At 41.9% G+C, this 19703-nt stretch overlaps 1 protein-coding gene across 3 annotated transcripts in view; it reads left to right on the top strand.

The window, feature by feature from the left end:
* The first annotated feature begins 341 nt into the window (after nt 1-341).
* LOC144686428 (protein FAM117B-like) overlaps nt 342-19703 on the top strand; it is a 254598-nt gene continuing 235236 nt past the window's right edge. For all 3 annotated transcript variants that reach the window (XM_078551621.1, XM_078551622.1, XM_078551623.1), the window contains exon 1: nt 342-1060. In XM_078551621.1, the coding sequence (XP_078407747.1) occupies nt 547-1060 (514 nt within the window). In that variant the 5' untranslated portion in view covers nt 342-546. The remainder of the gene's footprint in view (nt 1061-19703) is intronic.

The raw sequence follows: 19703 nt of genomic DNA on the forward strand, positions 1-19703 counted from the left end.
ATCGGTTTCCTTTGTCTGCCGCTAGAGTGTGCACTTTACCTTAGGAGGAACCGGTCTTGTTTACATCCAATTATCCACCGCCCGCACCCACCCCGCGCCCCCCCCTCCCCCGGCTGCTGAGGCATTGAATGGAAGGCGGTGGAGGTCTCCCGGGGCGACGGAGAGGGCGTGGAAAACACGTGCCGTGTGACACGGAAAGGGGGCGGCGCCAACGCTCGCGGCTTCAGTTCGATCCAATCACCATCGAGGGCGTGCAGTGTGGGCGTGCATGTTGGACCAATGCTGAGCGGTGGGGCGGTGCGTGAAGGGGCGCGAGAGGCGGCGCTTGCATGACCCGAGAGAGAGAGAGAGAGAGAACAGAGCGCGAGCGTTAGATAGGTTCTGGCTGAGAGAAAGAAGCCGGAACGGGTGAGAAAAACAAAAGAGGGAGGGGGGAAGATAACACACCAAACGAAGACGTTTTCACCTCATAAAACCGCCGTATTGGGTTCACAGCCGCAACAAAGCTGCCAGGACGTGCGTGTGGATTTTTGTTCCTCGAGGAAGATGGCTCAGCGGGTCCGTCGGAACGGCTCACCGACTAGCGCAATGAGCGGCAGCAGTGGCGGCGGCGGTAGTAGTAGTGGCGGTGGTAATAATAGTAGTAATAGTACTAGTGGTGGTGGTGTTGGCCGGCCTCAGCCCATGAGGGCCACCGTACCGTTTCAGTTGAAGCAGGGCAGCCCGACGAGATGTGTTGGTGGAGCGGGCCGGCAGCAGCAGCAGGCGGCCCCCTCGCGGAGCAGCCCCACCAGGACTCAGCAGCAGCAGACGGCCCCCTCGCGGAGCAGCCCCACCAGGACTCAGCAGCAGCAGACGGCCCCCTCGCGGAGCAGCCCCACCAGGACTCAGCAGCAACTGCACCAGGCGGCCGCCGCCGCCGCCACTACCACCTCTCCTTGCTCCTCGCCCACTCCTCTATGGGCCTCCGGGCCAGATTCTTCACGGGTCAGACACAGGAAATCTCCAGAACACAAGGGCTCCCCGGAAAGGAAGAGCCCAAATTCTCCTATCTGCAAAGGTACTACTCCACCTGCTCCAAACATACAAGTAATCTCCGGAGGGTGGGGGTCGGATTTAACAAGTTTCTTGTAATCTTTCGAAGAAATGTGATAATCTTTAAAGTTTTTAATTTTTGTGTTTTGGACTAATTATGTAGCTCACTCTGGATAAACAAGTAACTGAAGCAAACTTCCAAATTCAATATGTTAAATTGTTTCTAATTCACTATTTTTCTTTCCACTGTCAATTTTCACTCTTCTCATGAGGACATTGCTAGTTTGGATATGGTTGCACAGGCCATTGTTCCTGTGAGCCGACGCAAGGAGCGTCAGCAGGCTGTTGATCTGCGAAGGATACCACGACCAAGCGTGGTCTTATTTTCCCCTGAACACATGCACACTTCTCAGCAGGAGTATTAGATGCTGATCAAGCCTCCAGCCAACTTTCTCTTTCTCTGTATTTTCTTTCCCCTTTCCTTTCGCCCCCCCCCCCCCCCCACCAAGTTCTGGGCACTGAGACTAAATGTAATAGTGGAACTGCTGCCCTGGGTGAGATCAGCTAATAAAACACAGACTGCAGTTCATTGCTTTGTGCAGCATTTTTTTCCAGATACAGCCTTCAGTGGGGGCAGGGAGGAGGAATGTAGTTCCTCAGGGTAAGTATTGCACTGTGTGAATGTTGGGTACACCTGGAGATGTGTATGATTCTCATTCACTTTCCTACCCTAGTCTCGCTAGGAAACTTGGAAGGGGGCAGGGAAGTGAATCGCAATTTAAGGGATAACCAGACTGTTTTACTGTACTGTTTGGCATCAGAAAGGCATTTTCCTTTGAAAGAATTTGTGCTTCCTACTATTGTTTTTTTTTGAGAGAATCTGAACAAGACATGATTGGGAGCAGAACTACTCTACCCTTACTGATGCCTTGACAGGACATTGGTTTCACTGACTCTAAACAAAGCTCTGGGAGGATAAATTGTGGTTCATATGTAACTTCTTCACTTGGGAGGACAGTTAAATACATGGGAAGGACCTAAAACCAAGTGCATGTCCACAGTTTCCTTTTATACACAGAATCTTGATGTATTAAATAGTTTCTGTTTTTCTGGATTTGCATGTTAAGTAGTATGAATTTAGCCAGTCTAATGGTAACTTTTTTTAACTGAGGTACTGGATCTCAGGTTACTGTATTGCCTGTTTTGGATACAGTTGGTGTCCTCTACTTGTGGCTTTTAAGGTCCTTTGTGAAACAGTTTAGAATGTTCTCAAACCCAGTTTTTGCTGGCTAATGGTAACAGAAAATGCAGGAAACACTTGGCGAATCTGATCAAAACTGGAAAGATAGGAACTGAGTTACCATTTCAGGTAGATGAGCTTTTGTCAGAACTTAAAGTCATCAATCTGAAATGTCAAACTAATTTCCCAATGCACAGATGCCACCTGACGTGAGTACTTCCAGCATTTTCAGATTTATAGTATTTGCAATATTTTTCTTGTATATTAGCTTTGTGCAATCATCGTACATAGTTGCAGGGGGGTGAAAACCAGCAGTGGTTATTGAGGTTAGGTTGGACTGTTCGTTGAATGGAAGTAGGTAAATTTATATTTCCCTATGCAAGATTTGCATTTTGGGGTTCTCCCATTCGAATGAAAGTATTGTCCCCATATGTACTTGATGCAAGTGGCAGTCTGTGTCCATATGCAGCAAGACCTGGGCAACATGCAGGGTTGTGCTAACTGGCAAGTTACATTCGTGCACCACAAGTGCCAGGCAATGACCATCTTCAGAGAATCTAACCATCTCCCCATGACATTCAATGGCATTACCATTGCTGAATCCCCCCTCTATCAACATCCTGGGATGGAGGGGGGTGGTGGCGGTGTGGTTACCATTGTCCAGAAACTTCACTGGGCCAGCCATACAAAATCGATAAGGATGAAGTGTTGAATAGATTGTCGGTACTTAAAGTTGACAAGGCACTGGTGAGATGCATCCAAGGATATTGAAGGAAGTGAGAGTAGAAATTGCAGGAGCAGACCATAATCTATCAGTCTTCCCTAGACTCTGGGGAGGTGCCAGAGGACTGGATAATTGCAAATGTCATGCCCTTGTTCAAAAAAGGTTGTAAGGGATAAGCCTAGCAATTACAGACCAGTCAGTTTAACTTTGGTGGGCAAGTTTCTAGAAACAATTATTCGGGATAGAATTAGTAGTCACATGGAAAAATATGGATTGATAAGGGAGAGTCAGCATGGATTTCTAAAGGGGAAAATCATGTTTAATAACCTGCTAGAGTTTTTTGAAGAGGTCAATGAAGGTAATGTTGTTGATCTAGTGTATATGGACTTTCAAAAGACATTTGATACAGTGCCACACAACAGACTTGAGAAGTTTTTGCTCATGGAATGAAAGGGACAGTAGCAATGTGGATACAAAATTGGCTGAAAAAAGAGAGTAATGGGCAATGGATATTTTTCGGCCTGGAGGAAGGTTTGTAGTGGAGTTCCCCAGGAATCGGTATTGGGACCCTTGCTTTTCCTGATGTATATGAATGATCTAGACCTTGGTGTGCAGGGGAAAATTTCAAATTTTGCGGATGATACAAAGCTTGGGAGAGCAGTGGACTGTGTGGAACTTCAAGGGGACTTAGACAAGTTGGTGGAGTGGGCAGATAGGTGGCAGATGCAGTTCAATGTGGAGAAGTGTGAAGTGATGCATTTTAGTAGGAAGAACATGGACAGACTATAAAATAAGGGGTGACATTTTGAAGGGGATGCAGGAGCAGAAAGACCTGGGTGTATAAGTGCAAAGATCATTGAAGGTGGCAGGACAGGTGGAGGGGGCAGTTAGTAAAGGATATAGTATCCTGGGCTTTATTAATAGGGGCATAGAGTACAAGAGCAGGGAGATTATGCTGAATTTATATAAGACACTTGTGAGACCTCAGCTGGGGCATTGTGTACAGTTCTGGGTGTCTTGTTATAGGAAGGATGTGAACGCATTGGAGAGAGTGCAGAAGAGGTTTAAAAGAATGGTTCCAGCGATGAGAAACTTTAGCTATGAAGATAGATTGGAGAAGTTGGGATTGTTCTCCTTGGAGAGAAGGCAGCTAAGAGGAAATTTGACAGAGATGCTCAAAATCATGAGGGGGCTGGACAAAGTAGATATTGAGAAGCTGTTCCCGCTCGTAAAAGGATCAAGAATGAGAGGGCACAGATTTAAAGTGATTTGCAAAAGAAGCAAATGTGACGTGAGTAAAATCTTTTTCGCATAACGAGTGGTTTGGGTCTGTGGTGGAGGTAGGTTCATCGAGGCATTCGAGAGAGCTTTAGATGATTATTTCTATTCAAATAATGTGCAGGGATATGGGGAAAAGGCAGGGCAATGGTACTCGGTCATAATGCTCATTCGGAGAGCTGGTGCAGGCATGCCGGGCCGAGCAGCCTCCTTCAATGACTGGCTATAAGAGCAGGTCGGAGGTTGGGAATTCTGTGGAAAGTACCAACCTTCTGACTCGTCAAAACTGTCCACTGTATCGGGCACAAGTTAGGACTGTGATGGAATGCTCTCCACTTGCCTGGATGAGTGTTGCTTAAACACCCCTGAAGAAGCTGAATATCATCCAGGACAAAGCAGCTCACTTAATTGATACTCCATCCTTAAACAATCACTCCCTCCAAAACCGCACGGTCAGCAGCGTGTACCATATACAGGATGCACAGCAACAACTCGCCAAGACTCCTTCGACAGCACCTTTCAAACTTGCAACCTTCACCACAAGGGCAGCAGACAAATGGGGACCTGCAAGCTCTCCTCCAAACCACTCACATTCCTCACCATCCCGACTTGGAACTTTCTTGCCGTTCTTTCACTGCTGGGTCACAGTCCTGGAAACCCCTTCCTAACGGCACTGTAGGTGTACCAGCAGCAGATCGACTGCAGTAGTTGAAGGTGGCTCACTACCACCTCCTTGAGGCAATTAGGGATGGGCAACAAGTGCTGGCCTTGCCAGTGGTGCGCTCATCCCATGAATTAATTTAAAAGAAAATGGTGGCTGCCTAAAATGGGAAATACTGTGTTCCCTGGCCTTGACCAGCTTACACAACCCACACCAACTGTCTGGTTATTTTTATACCCTACTTTTTTTTTGTATGCTACTTTGTTCGGTTCACACTTGAGTGAAAGAGCTGCAGTTAGTTGTTAACTTAAGATATGTTAACCTCTAACTTCAATGTGATAGAGTACAATTCTTCTAGTCTCACTAAGCATTTTAATGAAAATGAGCAAACCAATATTCGAATGGAGGAATAATTGCTGAGTTGATATGACATCGTATTCTGAAAAAAGTCCTTATTAGTCCCGTGGCACATAGAAAAGGAACAACTAATTTTCATTTGTGCAGGACCCTTTTTAAAGACCTTGGAATGCCTGATGATTTTTTTTGAGTGGTGGTGGTCTTTGAGAAGAATGCTGACTAGGGCGTTAAGTGAAAGACCAACTCTTTAGATACTGTCATGGAATCCGATATACAAATTGGTTATGGAAATTGGATCAGATATATGTTTGGGGCACAGCCCAAGTGAGGTTTGTAGCTTTTCAAGTCCGCAATGTAAATTTTTCTTTCATAGTTGTCACCTTACCCAGTACATGAGCTCCAGTGCATGGAATTTTTTTCTGTTTAGCTATATTAAAAGCCTTGCACATGACATGCAATTCCTGTGTCTTTTTTTACTCATTTACGGGATGTGGGCGTCGCTGGTTAGGCTAGTATTTATTGCCCATTCCTAATTGTCCTTGAGAAGGCGGTGGTGAGCTGCCGCCTTGAACCGCTGCAGTCCCTGTGCTGTAGGTAGACCCAGAGTGCATTAGGGAGGGGATTCTATAATTTTGATCCAATGACAGTGAAGGGATGGTGATATATTTCCAAGTCAGGATGGTGAGTGGCTTGGAGGGGAACTCTCAGGTGGTAGTGGTGGGCCATGCTTCAAGGGAACCAGCTATAATAGATCTATGTCAAAATTGTTCCTTCACATTTAAGCTCAATAATATATCTGCAACTTAAAACTAAAGATGTGGAAAACGTATCAGTGAAAAGCACACTGAATATCTCAAACCAAGTGCAGAAAAGATAATGGCACTGTCCTATTTCTCACCTACATGCTGCCTCGACGACAACATCCGAAAATGCAGCAGCAGGATTGCCAGTAACACTCAGCTCTACCTCTCCACCTTCTTGCTCGACCCTCGACCATATCATGTTTGACATCTTGAGAGATGGTAATGCAGCAGTGGCTATGCTACTGGATGAGTATCCAGAGGATTAGACTGATGATCCAAAGACATGAGTTCAAATCCCACAGTGGCAGCTAGGACAATTGATTGTGGGAATGGGAAATCTAGAGTTAAAAATTGTAATGTTAATAATTTGATATAAAATGACAGTTTGGCCCTAGCTGGTGTGTTGTCTAATTCTGGGTACTGCACTTTAGGAAGGATGCAAATGCTTTGGAGAGTGAAGAAGAAATTTGGAAGAATGGTTCCAAGGATGAGAAGCTTTAGTTATGTGGATATCTGGGAAGCTGAGGTTGTTCTCAGAGCAGAAGCCTGTGGAAATTTGAGAGGGGTGTTAAAAAATTATGAAGGTATAGTTTAACTCTTTCCAATGGCTCAAGTGTCAATAACCAGAGGCACAGATTTAAGGTGGTTGCCAAAAGAACAAGAGGTGTGACGTAAGTGGAAAAAAACTTTACCCAACGAGAGGTTAGAACTTGTATGCATTCTGATATGACACATACTGATTCACTGGTAGCCTGGGAATAAATACTTGAAAGAGGAAAAAAAAATGCAGTGTTATGGGGCAAGAGCAGGGAATAGCATGAACTGAATTGCTTTTTGAAAGAGCTCGCCCAAAGTCAATGGGATGATTTTCTGTGCTGTCCAGTTTTGTGATTCATTGATTTTGTAATACATTCATTGGAAGATTGTGTCTGAGCAGACAAATTCTAAGCTCAGGCACAATGTACAGATAGAGGATAGAATTGAAAATCAGCAAAGGGAAAAAGTTGACAATGTTACAGGTTACCAATACGATCCAAGGGCTGATGCAGTTTTGTAAGAGGATAAACCTTCAGTAGTAAGCCTGGGGATTTTAATCTGCCTTTTATTGCTTATTGAAAATTTCAGCTACCATTTATTCCCCCCATCCTGCTCACATTGGCAGTAACTGAAAAGGAGGTGGGGGGGTCAATTCATGATGAGTCTTAGAATTGCCAACTGAGTTGGTTTTTGCCTGCTATGTTTCTGTACGTAAAAATAGTCACTCAAATTGGCTGTTGACGTACTCTTTGAGATATGATGGGTGCTATATAAATCCAAGTTCTTTTGAGACATTTGGTGGGATAGAAAGCATGTCTTTGCAATTTTGTTGTAGAAATCTCTGCAAGGACTATATTAAAAAACCTGGTAAACTTTCTAAATGCGAGACATTGACTTCTAATAAAATGCTGACGAGAGCACAAGTAATGCAATATTTAATTTTCAACAGATTTAACCACTAAGTCAATCTGACATACTGAACTTTTCCAACAATAAGTTAAGATTAGCAAAAGAGATACAAAATGCACCTTGATGACAGCAAAGTTTTGGAACTGCAAAGGCTTGGGGTTTAAATATGGGTAAATTTAGAAGTAAGAGCAGTAAAATGGTGACTAGTTTGAGGCTAACATGGCTGGAATGGACCCTGTCCTTTAAGCCAAGCAATCCACATTCATTAATTACAAGAGAGATCCAAGTGAGAGGACTCTGCACTAAAAGCTACTCGAAGGAAAGTCCAACAGACTGCTGGGTACTGTGCCAGTGACTACTGGATATAAATTTTCCAGAATATCCAGATTTCTTATGATACGGAGCATGTTAGTGGCATCTATAATGGGACCAAAAAGGCCACAGGTCCATCAAAGAAACCCACTCCATTGGAACCAAAGACAGGGGAGATCATCATTGACTGCACTACACGTTTGGAGAGATGGATGGAACATGATCTTGAGTTGAGTTGTATGAGAGCATCACTCGGGAAGCTCTGGATGTCAGTGGGAACCTGCCTGTCATGGAAGAGAAGGATATCAAACCTGCAGTGGAGGAGCTTAGCAAAGCTGTTGACCTGTTTGCTAGTGCAAAGCTCCAGGTGATGCGATACTGCCTGAACTTGTCAAGCACAGGAAACCGGCATCCACTCAATCTTCTCCCTCTCTAGAGGGAGTGGACAATGTGTCAGGATATGCATGGTGCAAAAAATGTGACCCTGTGGAAGAAGGCGGGGGTGATGGCAGTGGTTGCAACAACTATTGAGGCATCTGTCTGCTGAACATAATGGAAGTATTTGCCCATGTTGCACTTGTCAGACTGCAGATTTTGTCTTGACACATATATCCCGAATCCCAGAACTCGAAGATCCACAATTGACATGATGTTCTCAGTCCAGCAGCTGCAAGAGAAATCCTATGAATGAAGGAGATCACTATATATTGCCTTTGTCAACCTCACCAAAGCATTCAACCATGTGAGCAGGGATAATCTATATAAGCTGCTGAATAAAATTGGCTGGCTGTTGAAGTTTGTGTTCTCTTTTCCACAATGATAAGATGGGCAAGGTCAGCTATGATGAAGCAACATGGGAACCCTTTGAGATCTACAGTGGGGTCAAAAAGGGTCGTTCTGGCACTGACACTTCTGGTTAAGGTCTTTGATGTCATATGTCTTCAGTTCATCTCTACATGTCTACTTAGATAACGGAACTGATGGAAAGGTGATCAACTGAGATCTAAGGCAAAAATGTACCTAGTCTTCACCAGACAGCTGCTTTATGGTGCTGATGCTGCACTAGCATTTCATACTGAAGAACAGCTTTGGAGGCAAATGGACTGACTCATGTCTGTGAAGATTTGGCTTCAGGCAAATTTCATGGCCCCAGTTGTTGCCATTATTGCCATTAATCAGCAATAACACAGGTGATGCTGGAGGTCGTTGATAGCTTCACACATCTAGGCTCCACAATCGGCAATTCTTGATGCTGAAGTCAATACTCGCATTGCAAAAGCTGCGACTGTTTTGCCCAAGCTGACTAAGAGTTTGGAGAAACAGTAACCTGACAGAACACCAAGCTACCAAGCCTGCATCCTCAGTGCGCTTCTCTGCAATAGTGATACCTGGGCAACATATGCGAGGCAGGGGAAAAGGCTGAGCAGTTTCCACCTTGGCTGTCAAGTATCCTTGGCAGCGCATGACAGGGCAGCAATGTCATCATCTGAGGTCCTGGAGAGGGCTAATTACGTCAACGTATACTCCTCACCAAGCCAGCAATGTCCTGGCTCAGCAACGTTCAGTCATCTAACAGATGACTGCTGGACACCCAAAGACCACCTGTATGATGAACTAGCCACTGGATCATTACCTGCTGGATGCCCATACACCAGCCAAAGGGATATCTGTAAATGAAATGGGAAGATGGGGGACAGTTGCCATAGGTGGTGATATCTGGAGGAGGATTGGAAGGGGCGAGCAGAAACGAAAACTCAGTTGGCCGAAAAGAGAGCCCAGAGAAAACCAAGGCCAGTGAATCGTGTACCTTCTCAACCCACTGTATCTCTCTGAAGCAAATGCCTCAGGGACTCCCATGCCAGTGGGATTCCTGAACCACACCAGGTGATGTTTAACAGAGTTGACTGCCAGGCTGCAAACCATCATCTTGAGATGGAAGGCTGCCAAAGAAATTTATAATCCTGAAGAGGTAGAGAGTAGTCAAATCTAGCAGATTGTTTTGAAAGAACAGAGTTAAGGGGCATGAGCAACTAAGGCCATTATCAGTGGTATAAAGTAAAAAATGAAAAAAATTAAAGTGAAAGGCATTAGATCTGAATGCATGAAGCATTTGTTAGGAAATGGATGAATTAACGGCGCAATTAGAGATAAATGTATTTAACCCAGCAATCATTACTGGGACATGGATGCAGAGTAATCAAGGTAGGGAACAAAATATTCCATAGTACTTGAATTTTAGGAAAGATAAGCAAAATGGAAAAGAATGTGTGCGCCTTGATAAAGAATGAGATATAGGCACCTATGGGAAAGATTAATAGCCCAGAAAATAGAGATTACAGAATCCTGATGGTTTGAGCTAAGAAATAGTAAAGGGCAGGAAAAAAGAGCAGCTTGTAGGTCTTCTCAGAGTAATCAGGTTATTGGACAGAGTGTATCAGGAAATTGGAGGAACCATATAGCAAGGGAAATGCAATAATCATGGGGAGCTTTAATTTTAGAGACTGGGCAAACCAAATTAGCAAAGCTATCTTGGAGGATGAGTTGATTAGAATGTATTAAATAGCTTTACAACAGTATGTCAATGAGCCAACAGCAAGAGGCTGTTTGGATCTATTGTGTAATGGGCTAGTTAGTTTGTAATCTTGTCGTAAAACATCCTCTGGGGAAGTGTTTTCATAATATGATAGAATTTCGTATTAAGTTGGAAAATGATAATGTGGTTAAGTCTGAAGCTACATTTCAAATTTAAATAAAAGCAGTTAGAGCATGAGAAGTGAGTTGGTTGATGTAGATGGGGGAATTAGATTTAAAAGATATAGGAAATAAGCAATGACAAACACACTAAATAATTCATAAGTCTGAACAAATTAAACTCCACGGGAAAAGTAGTACAAACATGGCAAACTTGGGAAATTAAGGGGTGCCAAAAAGCATAATAAGTTTGAGGACTGGGAGGATTTTAAAAATCATCAAAAAATGACCAGATTGATAGAAAATAGAATGAGTAAGCTAACAAGAAATATAAAAATACATTGTACGAGCTTTTACAATTATCTAAAAAGGAAGACATTAGTAAACGCAAACGTGAGTCCCTTAGAGGCAAAGACAGGAGAAAGAATGGGAAAAAAGAAAATGGTGCAAATATTAAACAAATGTTTGTTTTCACAGTAGATGATGCAGAACATAATGGGAATTTTGGGAAGCTAAAGATCTAATGAGAAATTTCAAGTAATTAATAAGAGAATGTATTAGAGAAATCCATGGTATTAGAAGTTGTTGGATCTGATGGCCTACACCTTAGGGTTTTAAGAGGTGGCAAGGTAGTGTGTGGATGCATTCATTTTAATCTACCAGAATTCTCTGGAAGCAATTGGGCAAGAAGGTGGCAGATGGACTATAATGTGGAGAAGTATGAAATTATCCACTTTGGAGGAAGAATAGCAAAGCAGAATGTTTTAAAAGGTAAGACTATTAAATGTTCGTAATCAGAGGGCTTTTGGGATCCTTGTGTATAAGACAAGCTAGTGTGCATGTACAGCAAGCAGTTAGGAAGGCGAATACTTCGAATTCCCTTATTGCAAGAGGGTTGGAGTATGAGAGTAATTAAGTCTTGTTGCATCTATATATCTGGTTATGGCAAGACCACAACTGTACTATCTACAGTTTTGGTCTCCTTACCTAAGGAAGTGAATGTGCTTGCCTTGGTGCTGCAAAGGTTCACTGGGTTGATTCCTAGGGTGAGGAGGTTGTCCTCTGAGGAGAGATTGAGTATAAGGGGCCCATATTCTTTCTAGTTTATAAGAATGAGAGGTGATCCAGTTGAAAAGTATAAAATTCTTAAAGCTTGACCGTGTATATGCTGAGAAGCTGTCTCACCATGCTGGAGAGGTTAGAACTAGAGTGTATAATCTCAAGGGTTGGTTTGAAGGGCTGAGCAGAAAGTAAAATTCCAAGATCCAGCTTTTGACGTGACACAAACTACTTGGATACATTTCTGGTTGTCACTTTGTGCTTTGGGGTCTCGGTTGTGAGCCCAGTTTGTTTTATCAAAAGGTTCATTTGAGTTCACCTTGATTTCATACCAGAAATCAATTATAACTGTTCAGTCATGACAGAGAGAAAATAACTCCATTTTCATAGTTTGACTTCAAAAAATCCATTATATTGTTGTGTGCCAGAACATTAACTTTCAAGGTTACAGATTTTGATAACATGGCAGCTTGTCAACCATTGTGCAGATTAAAGTGGAACATTTTGGAACATCTGCACTTCTTTAAAAAAAAGTCATTTGGGGGAATAGTGCACTTGCTCAGCCTTCAGAGAAATGAATAGCCTATTATTCAAATGGGTGAAGGGAATGTGGGGTAGAACACTTTTTGAGTTTGCCATTAAGAGCTAGATGTGGATTTATCCTCCTTTTTACTGTTGCATTGTAAAGGGACTGCTTCTGGAAACAGTTCTCCATTCACCCACCCCAACATTTTTCATCAGTTAAGTGGGGCTGTTGGCTGATGTTGAGCTCCATTTACAATTCCTCAGATAATAGAGCAGCCCATACCTGCCTGCACCAAGATCTAGACTTCATTCTGGATGTTGGGTTCATCATGCCATTCATAAAACGCTAATGTCAGGCCATGACCATCTCCAAGGAGACTAGCTACTTCCCCATGACATGTAATGGCATTATCTTGGAGGTGAAAAGCATGTTGCCTACTTGAGTATGTAGACTTTTATGCACTAACACCGCAGAGACTGACAGAAACGTTATTTAATCTGACCCACTTCAGAATATGAGCAATAATTTCGACAGGGCAGTCCCATATAGAGAGTTTAATGAATAATTTTTTTTTCAGCAGCAAGTTAGCTAAAACCAAGTATTATTTCAGGCATTCCTCCTGAGCTATCATTGTGAAAGAAAATAATTGGAAAAATCTTCCACTGTAGATGCAGGATGAAATTGTTTTTGTCTCAATATGAAGTCTTCCTTTTACCTTCTGTCTCCACCCCATGCAAACATATACCAGCTCAGTCTGACATAACAAGTGTTGGAGTGTTTTGATTTGATGGATGATGATGACCCTGCTAGGCTCTTTGTTAACATTTTGTGGATTTTGTAGCGCTTGGGTAAACCTGTAATTAAATCCCTGCATTTGAAGTATTGCATGGGGTTTATCTGCATAATTTATAATTCCTTTTTTTTTTCCGGGACACCATGCCTCTTGTTTCTACCAAATTGCTTATGAAATTGCTGGTGCAAATCTCCATCTGGTTATGTTGCTCAGCGCATTGGAAGATTAGATTCCTAAGTGCTAAGAGTATGACAAAAAATATCTCCGTTTTTAAAACCAGAGAAAAATCAGGAATGAAGCTGGACCTTTAAGCTCAAACAACCTTGTGCTGTTTGCATGTCCTTTAATTTACACTTGTATACGTGAATCAGAAAAAAGTCTTCCTGTTATAACTAGTGGCTAAGGAATTCCAGATTATTTTTGTTTAAAATTGTGAAGTTGAAAAGCTATTATTTGAATTTACAAGGTGTCCTTTTCCCTGGTTATCCAATCTGTGCTTTCATTTTTAGTTAAAGTAAATTTAAAAGGCATAAACTTTTATCTCCTGTTAGCATTAGTTTCACAGGTACCAGCAGTTTGCTGATATTTTACCATTTTTGGTGTCAACCTAGACAATTGGAAGGTAATTCAACATTACTGGGGATCCAAGCTTAGTTGAATTAGTTGAAGCAGTACTTCAAATGCAGGGATTCAATTACAGGTTTACCTAAGTGCTACAAAATCCACAAGATGTTAACAAAGTTTACCTAGCCTAGCAGGGTCATTGTCATTCATCAAATCAAAACACTCCAACACTTGTTATATCAGACTGAGCGGATTGGGAAGCATTCAAGCTATGAAGTGTTTTTTTTATTTGGTGAAGTGCAAATCTTTACCTGCTTTTGAGACCTGATAGACTTCCATGTCACTAGTCTATCTCTGATTTCACTTATGGGGAAGATTCCTGCACACTCAAGTAGCTTCATTCAGTGCCATGAATTTGTAGAAGCTTGGCAACTGAATCTGCTCAAAGCTATTACCAGTGCTATATGTTGCATGCCAGTTTGTGATGTGTCTCTTGATAGAGCTCTTTACATTGACTTTTTTCAGGGAAAACAAAGTCACTTCCTGGATGTTAAATGGGGAAATAATTTGAAGGGTCTCGAGGCCTTGCTCCTCTTTAATGTGTGAAGTATTGCAGTGGAGTTCCCACACAGAACATAGTTTTATTTTGGTAATGTCTTGATTATCTGTATAGCTGTCACTTGAACTTGGATGAGTTTGTTTGCAGTCAACCATGATATACACTGCTGTTATGAAAGGAAACAGCTGGGTTAAGTATTGAAGAATTACCATAGTTTGTTGATCACAAACTGTGAACTTCTCTTGGGTCTAAAGCAGTGGAAAGCAGCAAGCTCAATGTAAGAATTTAGAATTACTTTTAAAGTCAAATATTTGCTGTTAAACTTTTTTGTCAGTTACTCCAACTTTTGAACATAATCATAACCATTAATTGTTTAACTCCCAGTGGTTCTATTATGAATAAGATTCTTAAAACATAATCTAATTGCAAGCAGAAACTTGGAATGTAAGTTCACAGATGCTAGTGAGAAAATGTAGCCGACGGATAGTTTCTTAAAAAAAACAAGCCTGAAGTACTACAGTAGACGTGGCTGCCCATGACTTTGTTTTTGTGCTTGCTATGGAAAGTATGAAGCTTGGGAAGGATGAGGGAGAATAATCTGCGCAATGTAGGATGCTCCAGTGGAGAATTAAATCATCCTCCTGACTGCATTGTTGCAAGGTTTGATAAATGTTTTTTGATATGCTTGATTGATCCACGTTATTCTTTCCTTCGGATGTGGGCCTTGCTGGCAAAGCCAGCATTTGCTGCCTATCCCTAATTGTCCTCTTGTGACGCTTGCTGGGCCATTGCAAAGAGCAGTTAACAGTCAACCACATTGCTGTTGGTGTGGAGCCTCACGTAGGCCAGACCAGGTTGGGACAACAGATTTCTGTTCCAAAAGGACAATTAATGGTCATGGTTACTGAGGCTAAATTTCAATTATGGATTTAATTAATTGAATTTAAATTCTACCAGCTGCTGTGGTGGGATTTGAATCCATTTTCCAGAGCATTAGCCAGGGCCTCTGGATTACTAGTCCAGTGATATTACCACTGCACCAGTGAATCACAAAAAGTTAGTATGCGGGTACAACAAGTAATTAGGAAAGCTCATAGAATGATATCATTTATTGTGAGGGGAATTAATTACAAAAGTAGGGAGATTATGCTTCACTTGTACAGGGCATTGGTGAGACCACATCTGGATTATTTAAAGAAAGATGTAAAGGCGTTAGAAGCAGTTCAGAAAAAGGTTCCAAACTAATACCAGGAATGGGTGGGTTGCCTTCTGAGGAAAGGCTGGATGGGTTAGGCTTGTATTAGAAGAAATTTAGAAGAGTTAAGAGGTGATTTAATTGAAACCTTTAAGATCCTGAGGGGTCTTGACAGGATGGATGCGGAGAAGATGTTTCCTCTTGTGGAGGAATCTAGAACCAGGGCTCACTGTTTAAGAATAAGGGGTCGTTCATTTAAGACAGAGATGAGAAATTTTTACTCTCAGAAGGTTGAGTCTTTGGAACCCTCTTTCTCAAAAGGCGGTGGAAGCAGAGTCTTTGCTTTTAAGGCAGAGCTGGACAGATAACAAGAGGGCGAAAGGTTATCGGAGGTAGGCAGGAACGTGGGGTTGAGGTTACATTCGGAGCAGCCATGATTTTACTGAATAGCAGAACAGGCTCGAAGGGCTGAGTGGCCTACACCTAATTCATATGTTCATATGTCTCCCCTTTGTAATTTAGCCTTGGGTTCAAGTAGTTGCTGTATTGTAGATCTTTATTATGTGGCAAATGACCAAGCTTTTGTTCATGCACTATTTCCCAATATTTGAACATTTGTAAAAGACACGAAAGGATGCTGAACCATAGTTTCTCATTGTCTGTAGTACCTGATCTAATGACTCGTTTAAAACACAAGTCCCTAACAAATTGTCTCATGTTAGACTGGTCATAATTTATGACCATTGGATCTGCAAACAGCCTCTAGTGTTAATGCTTTAGAGCCTTTGTTTTATGCGAGTGTGGAGTTTGACACAGATCAACTCCAAATCAAAATATCATAGGAAATTCACAGCACAGAAAGAGGCCACTTGATTTGTCAAGTCTGTGTTGGCTGAAAAATGGCCCCCCAGCCTAATCCCACTTCCACCATTTGGTCTGTATCCCTGCAGGTTACAGCATTTGAGGTGCATATCCGGACACCTTTTAAATGAGTTGAGGGCTCCTGCCTCTACTACCCTTTTCAGGTAGCAAGTTCCAGGCCCCTACCACACTTGGGTGAAAATCGTTTCCTTATCTCCCCTCTAATCTTTCTACCAATCACTTTTTAATCGATGTCCTCTAGCCACTGACCTTTCTGCTAAGGCAAGTAGGCTTTTCCCATCCACTCTATGCAGGCCCCTCTCAATTTCGTACATTTCAATCATATCTCTCCTTGGCCTTCTCTGTTCCAAGGAGAGCAACCTCAGCCTATCCAATCTTTCCCGATAGTCGCATTTTTCTAGCCCTGGCAACATCCTCATAAATCTCCTTTCTACTCTAGTGCAATTACATTCTTTCTGTAATGAGGTGATCAGAATTGCACACAGTACTCGAGTTGTAGCCGAACTAATAATTTATGTAGTTCCAGTATAACCTCCCTGCTCTAATATTTCTATACCTCGGCTAATAAAGGAAAGGATTCCATATGCTGCCTTGACCACCTAATCGACCTGTCCTACTTTCAGGAACCTGTGGGCATTCACTCCAAGGTGTCTCGCTTCCTCTACACCTTGGTATTCTCCCATTAATTGTGTGCACCTTGCGTTGTTTGACCGCCCCAAATGCAACACTTCATACTTCTCTGGGTTGAATTCCATGTGCCTTATGTTATCCTGCAGAAGAAAGTGTGTTGAATCTCAGCAATTGCCAAACAGCACATAAGTAATGAAATCAAGGCAAAAGATGAGCTGGATAGGAGGGCATTCAAACAGATTGGAGTTGCTCTTTTGCCACTTTTCCAATTGTTGGTGGATATCGATTTCTATTCAAATTACTCAATTTTATGTTTACCATTGCTTGATTTGCAGTGACGTAACTGACTGAAGGAAGCTTGCTGTTCTTGGATTTGAACCCAGTCTCCTGGAGTAAGGACCATGCTGAAAATTCCTCTGTTATCCAGTCCAGTTTATTCCTTCCTTACTTCTGGGCTGTTGATCTCTATCCAAAATTTAAGTTGACTTCTCAATCTTTTCAAAAAAACATTATTATGTCTAAAGTAATATAGGTTTCTGTATGGTGATATTAATTAGCTTGCTTCTGTGATATTTTTATCATTGTCTATTCCTAGGTCATCCCCATGTTGTGATATCATTTTATATGACTGAAAAATATTTTGAAAATTTATTACATTGCCAATTGGTATCCTCACATTGAATAATCAATAACTACCCAAGTACTTTGCTAATAAAATCTCAGGGTGGAAGTGCAAACTTTTATTAAAACAAAAAGTGCTGGAAACACTCAGCAGATCGTTCAGCATCTGTGGAGAGCAACTCTGAGTTTAGTGACATGAAACAGGATACTGCCATATCTGCTGAATAGTTTCATAATTTTCTGTTTCATTTCAGATTCCATCATCAGTATTTTGATTTTGTGCATTCTTTTGCTTGTTATCTATTAATGATTATGAAGCTAGCATTCAATTGCAGATACGGATGAACTAAAACCTTCCAATTGGGTTGAACTTTGGCTGTTACAGCATGTGACTTGCAATTAATAAAATGCTTGGTGCAGGTCAGACACACATTGAGTACACCAGTGAAGGAACTTTTGTGGCATATGTGGATAAGAGAGGAAGGAAGAGACTAATTGGAGATAGAAATGATAGTGAAAGAGGCATGCAGAAAGACAGTGGACAACAAATTGCTTTTTATCTAACCAAAGCAACAACAGATCAACTGTTGGCGGAGGAGATGGAATTAGAGCAAGGAAGTGCAGCCTCTTGATATTGAGCAGGAAGAAATTTTTGCTCATCCAAGACTTCATGTCAGTCAAGCAGCATAACAGTTTGATGGTAGTCACAGAGAATAGTGGAAAGGTAAAGTTGGTAAGTCAATATACAAGTGAAAATGACCCAGTGTCCATAGATGAAGTCACTGTAGGGTTACATGCAGATCAAGTGAGGGAGGGGTCTGAGAATTGATCCTTAAGGCAGCTTAGAGGACACCCTGCAGAGAAGAGAAAATAACTAGGGAGCAAGGAACATTGGTCTAGTTTGTTGATCTAGAGAGAGAGAGCGATCTAATGATTCAAAATATGGATAATACAATATAAAATGCCAAGGATCAGGTTACATTAGCAGAATAGCATGCAAGTAAATAGATTGCATTTTTACTTGATTAGTATGAGGTGTGGGCAAATCCAATCTGGAATAAAGTTCTGGTGCAAAGGAAAGCAGAAATGATTCCTGGTATGTTTAAAAGTGAAGTCAAGTTAAGGTAATATACTTCAAAGTGCTCCCTCTTGTATAGAGGAATGTAATGGTTTCATTAGAAATATCGTAACCTTTTTGAAAAAGTGTACATTTAGTCACAAGCAGGAGACCCTTGAGTGACCTTGGTTGCTCTTTCAACGTTGGTTACTTTTGTGACCTGGGATGTCTCCATTGCAAATAGTGAGCATGAAATTTCAAGCCAGCCTGAATATTAGGAAGCCAGGCCATGAATTGGAATTTGTCCACAGCTATTGAAGTGGAACTATTCTGCAGTTTGTTGGGATGCTGCCCAATAGTTGACCTCACCAGAGAGAACCTTCAGGGTGATCTTATTTGAGATTTTTATACCAGTGATTATTTATTTATGCACATTGTGGTCAGAAATTCCTTTCCCCCTCAACTGCTGTGTGTGGTAACTTGAATTTCAAAATCTTCCCATGCGCTTCCCAGTTAATTCAATAATAAAATGCATAATTATTAGCTCATCAGGTGTTACCCTTTTTCATAACAGTAAAGTTAGTCATTCCATGTAAGGCATCCTAAGATAAAACCAAACTTGGGTTGATCCTTCTAGAATGAGCACCTGAAGTTCCCCAGCCAACATTGTAACATCCAGTTCAAAATTTTTAACCACTGATGATCTATCGAAGAGGCCATTCTTTTGCCAAGAGCTTTGATACCAGTCCGGCAATGACTTTTTGCTGCTTGTCGTGCTCTCGCTATTTACTTTGACGGATTTATCTATTCACACTGTCAGCTGTTGTGCAGTTGGTAGCACATTCGCCTGAGTCACAAAGTTCTGGGTTCCAGGGCTTGAGCACAAAAATCAAGGCTGACTCTTCAGTACTGAGGGAATGCTGCACTGTCGGAGGTGCCATACTTTGGATGAGATGTTGAAGAAGCCCCATCTGCCTGCTTGGTGAATGTAAAAGATCCCATGCCATATTTCAGAGAAGAGCAGGGGAGATATCCCAGTGTCCTGGCCAATATTTATCCCTCTATCAGCATCACAAAAAATATCACATGGCTATTTGTGAGAGTTGCTGTGTGCAAATTTGCTGCCATGTTTCCTGCATTCTCCTTACAGTCCCTCGGGATTGAGCATGACTTGTTTCCATACCAGTTCGATGGGTTCTGAGATCTCCAATGTGCTACCTGCAGACTCTCTCACATGTGGGGAAGGTGGTGCTTGAAGGGTCGGATAGAT

The sequence above is a fragment of the Cetorhinus maximus genome, chromosome 11 (genome assembly GCF_964194155.1).
Source record: "Cetorhinus maximus chromosome 11, sCetMax3.hap1.1, whole genome shotgun sequence".
NCBI classification, from domain to species: domain Eukaryota; kingdom Metazoa; phylum Chordata; class Chondrichthyes; order Lamniformes; family Cetorhinidae; genus Cetorhinus; species Cetorhinus maximus.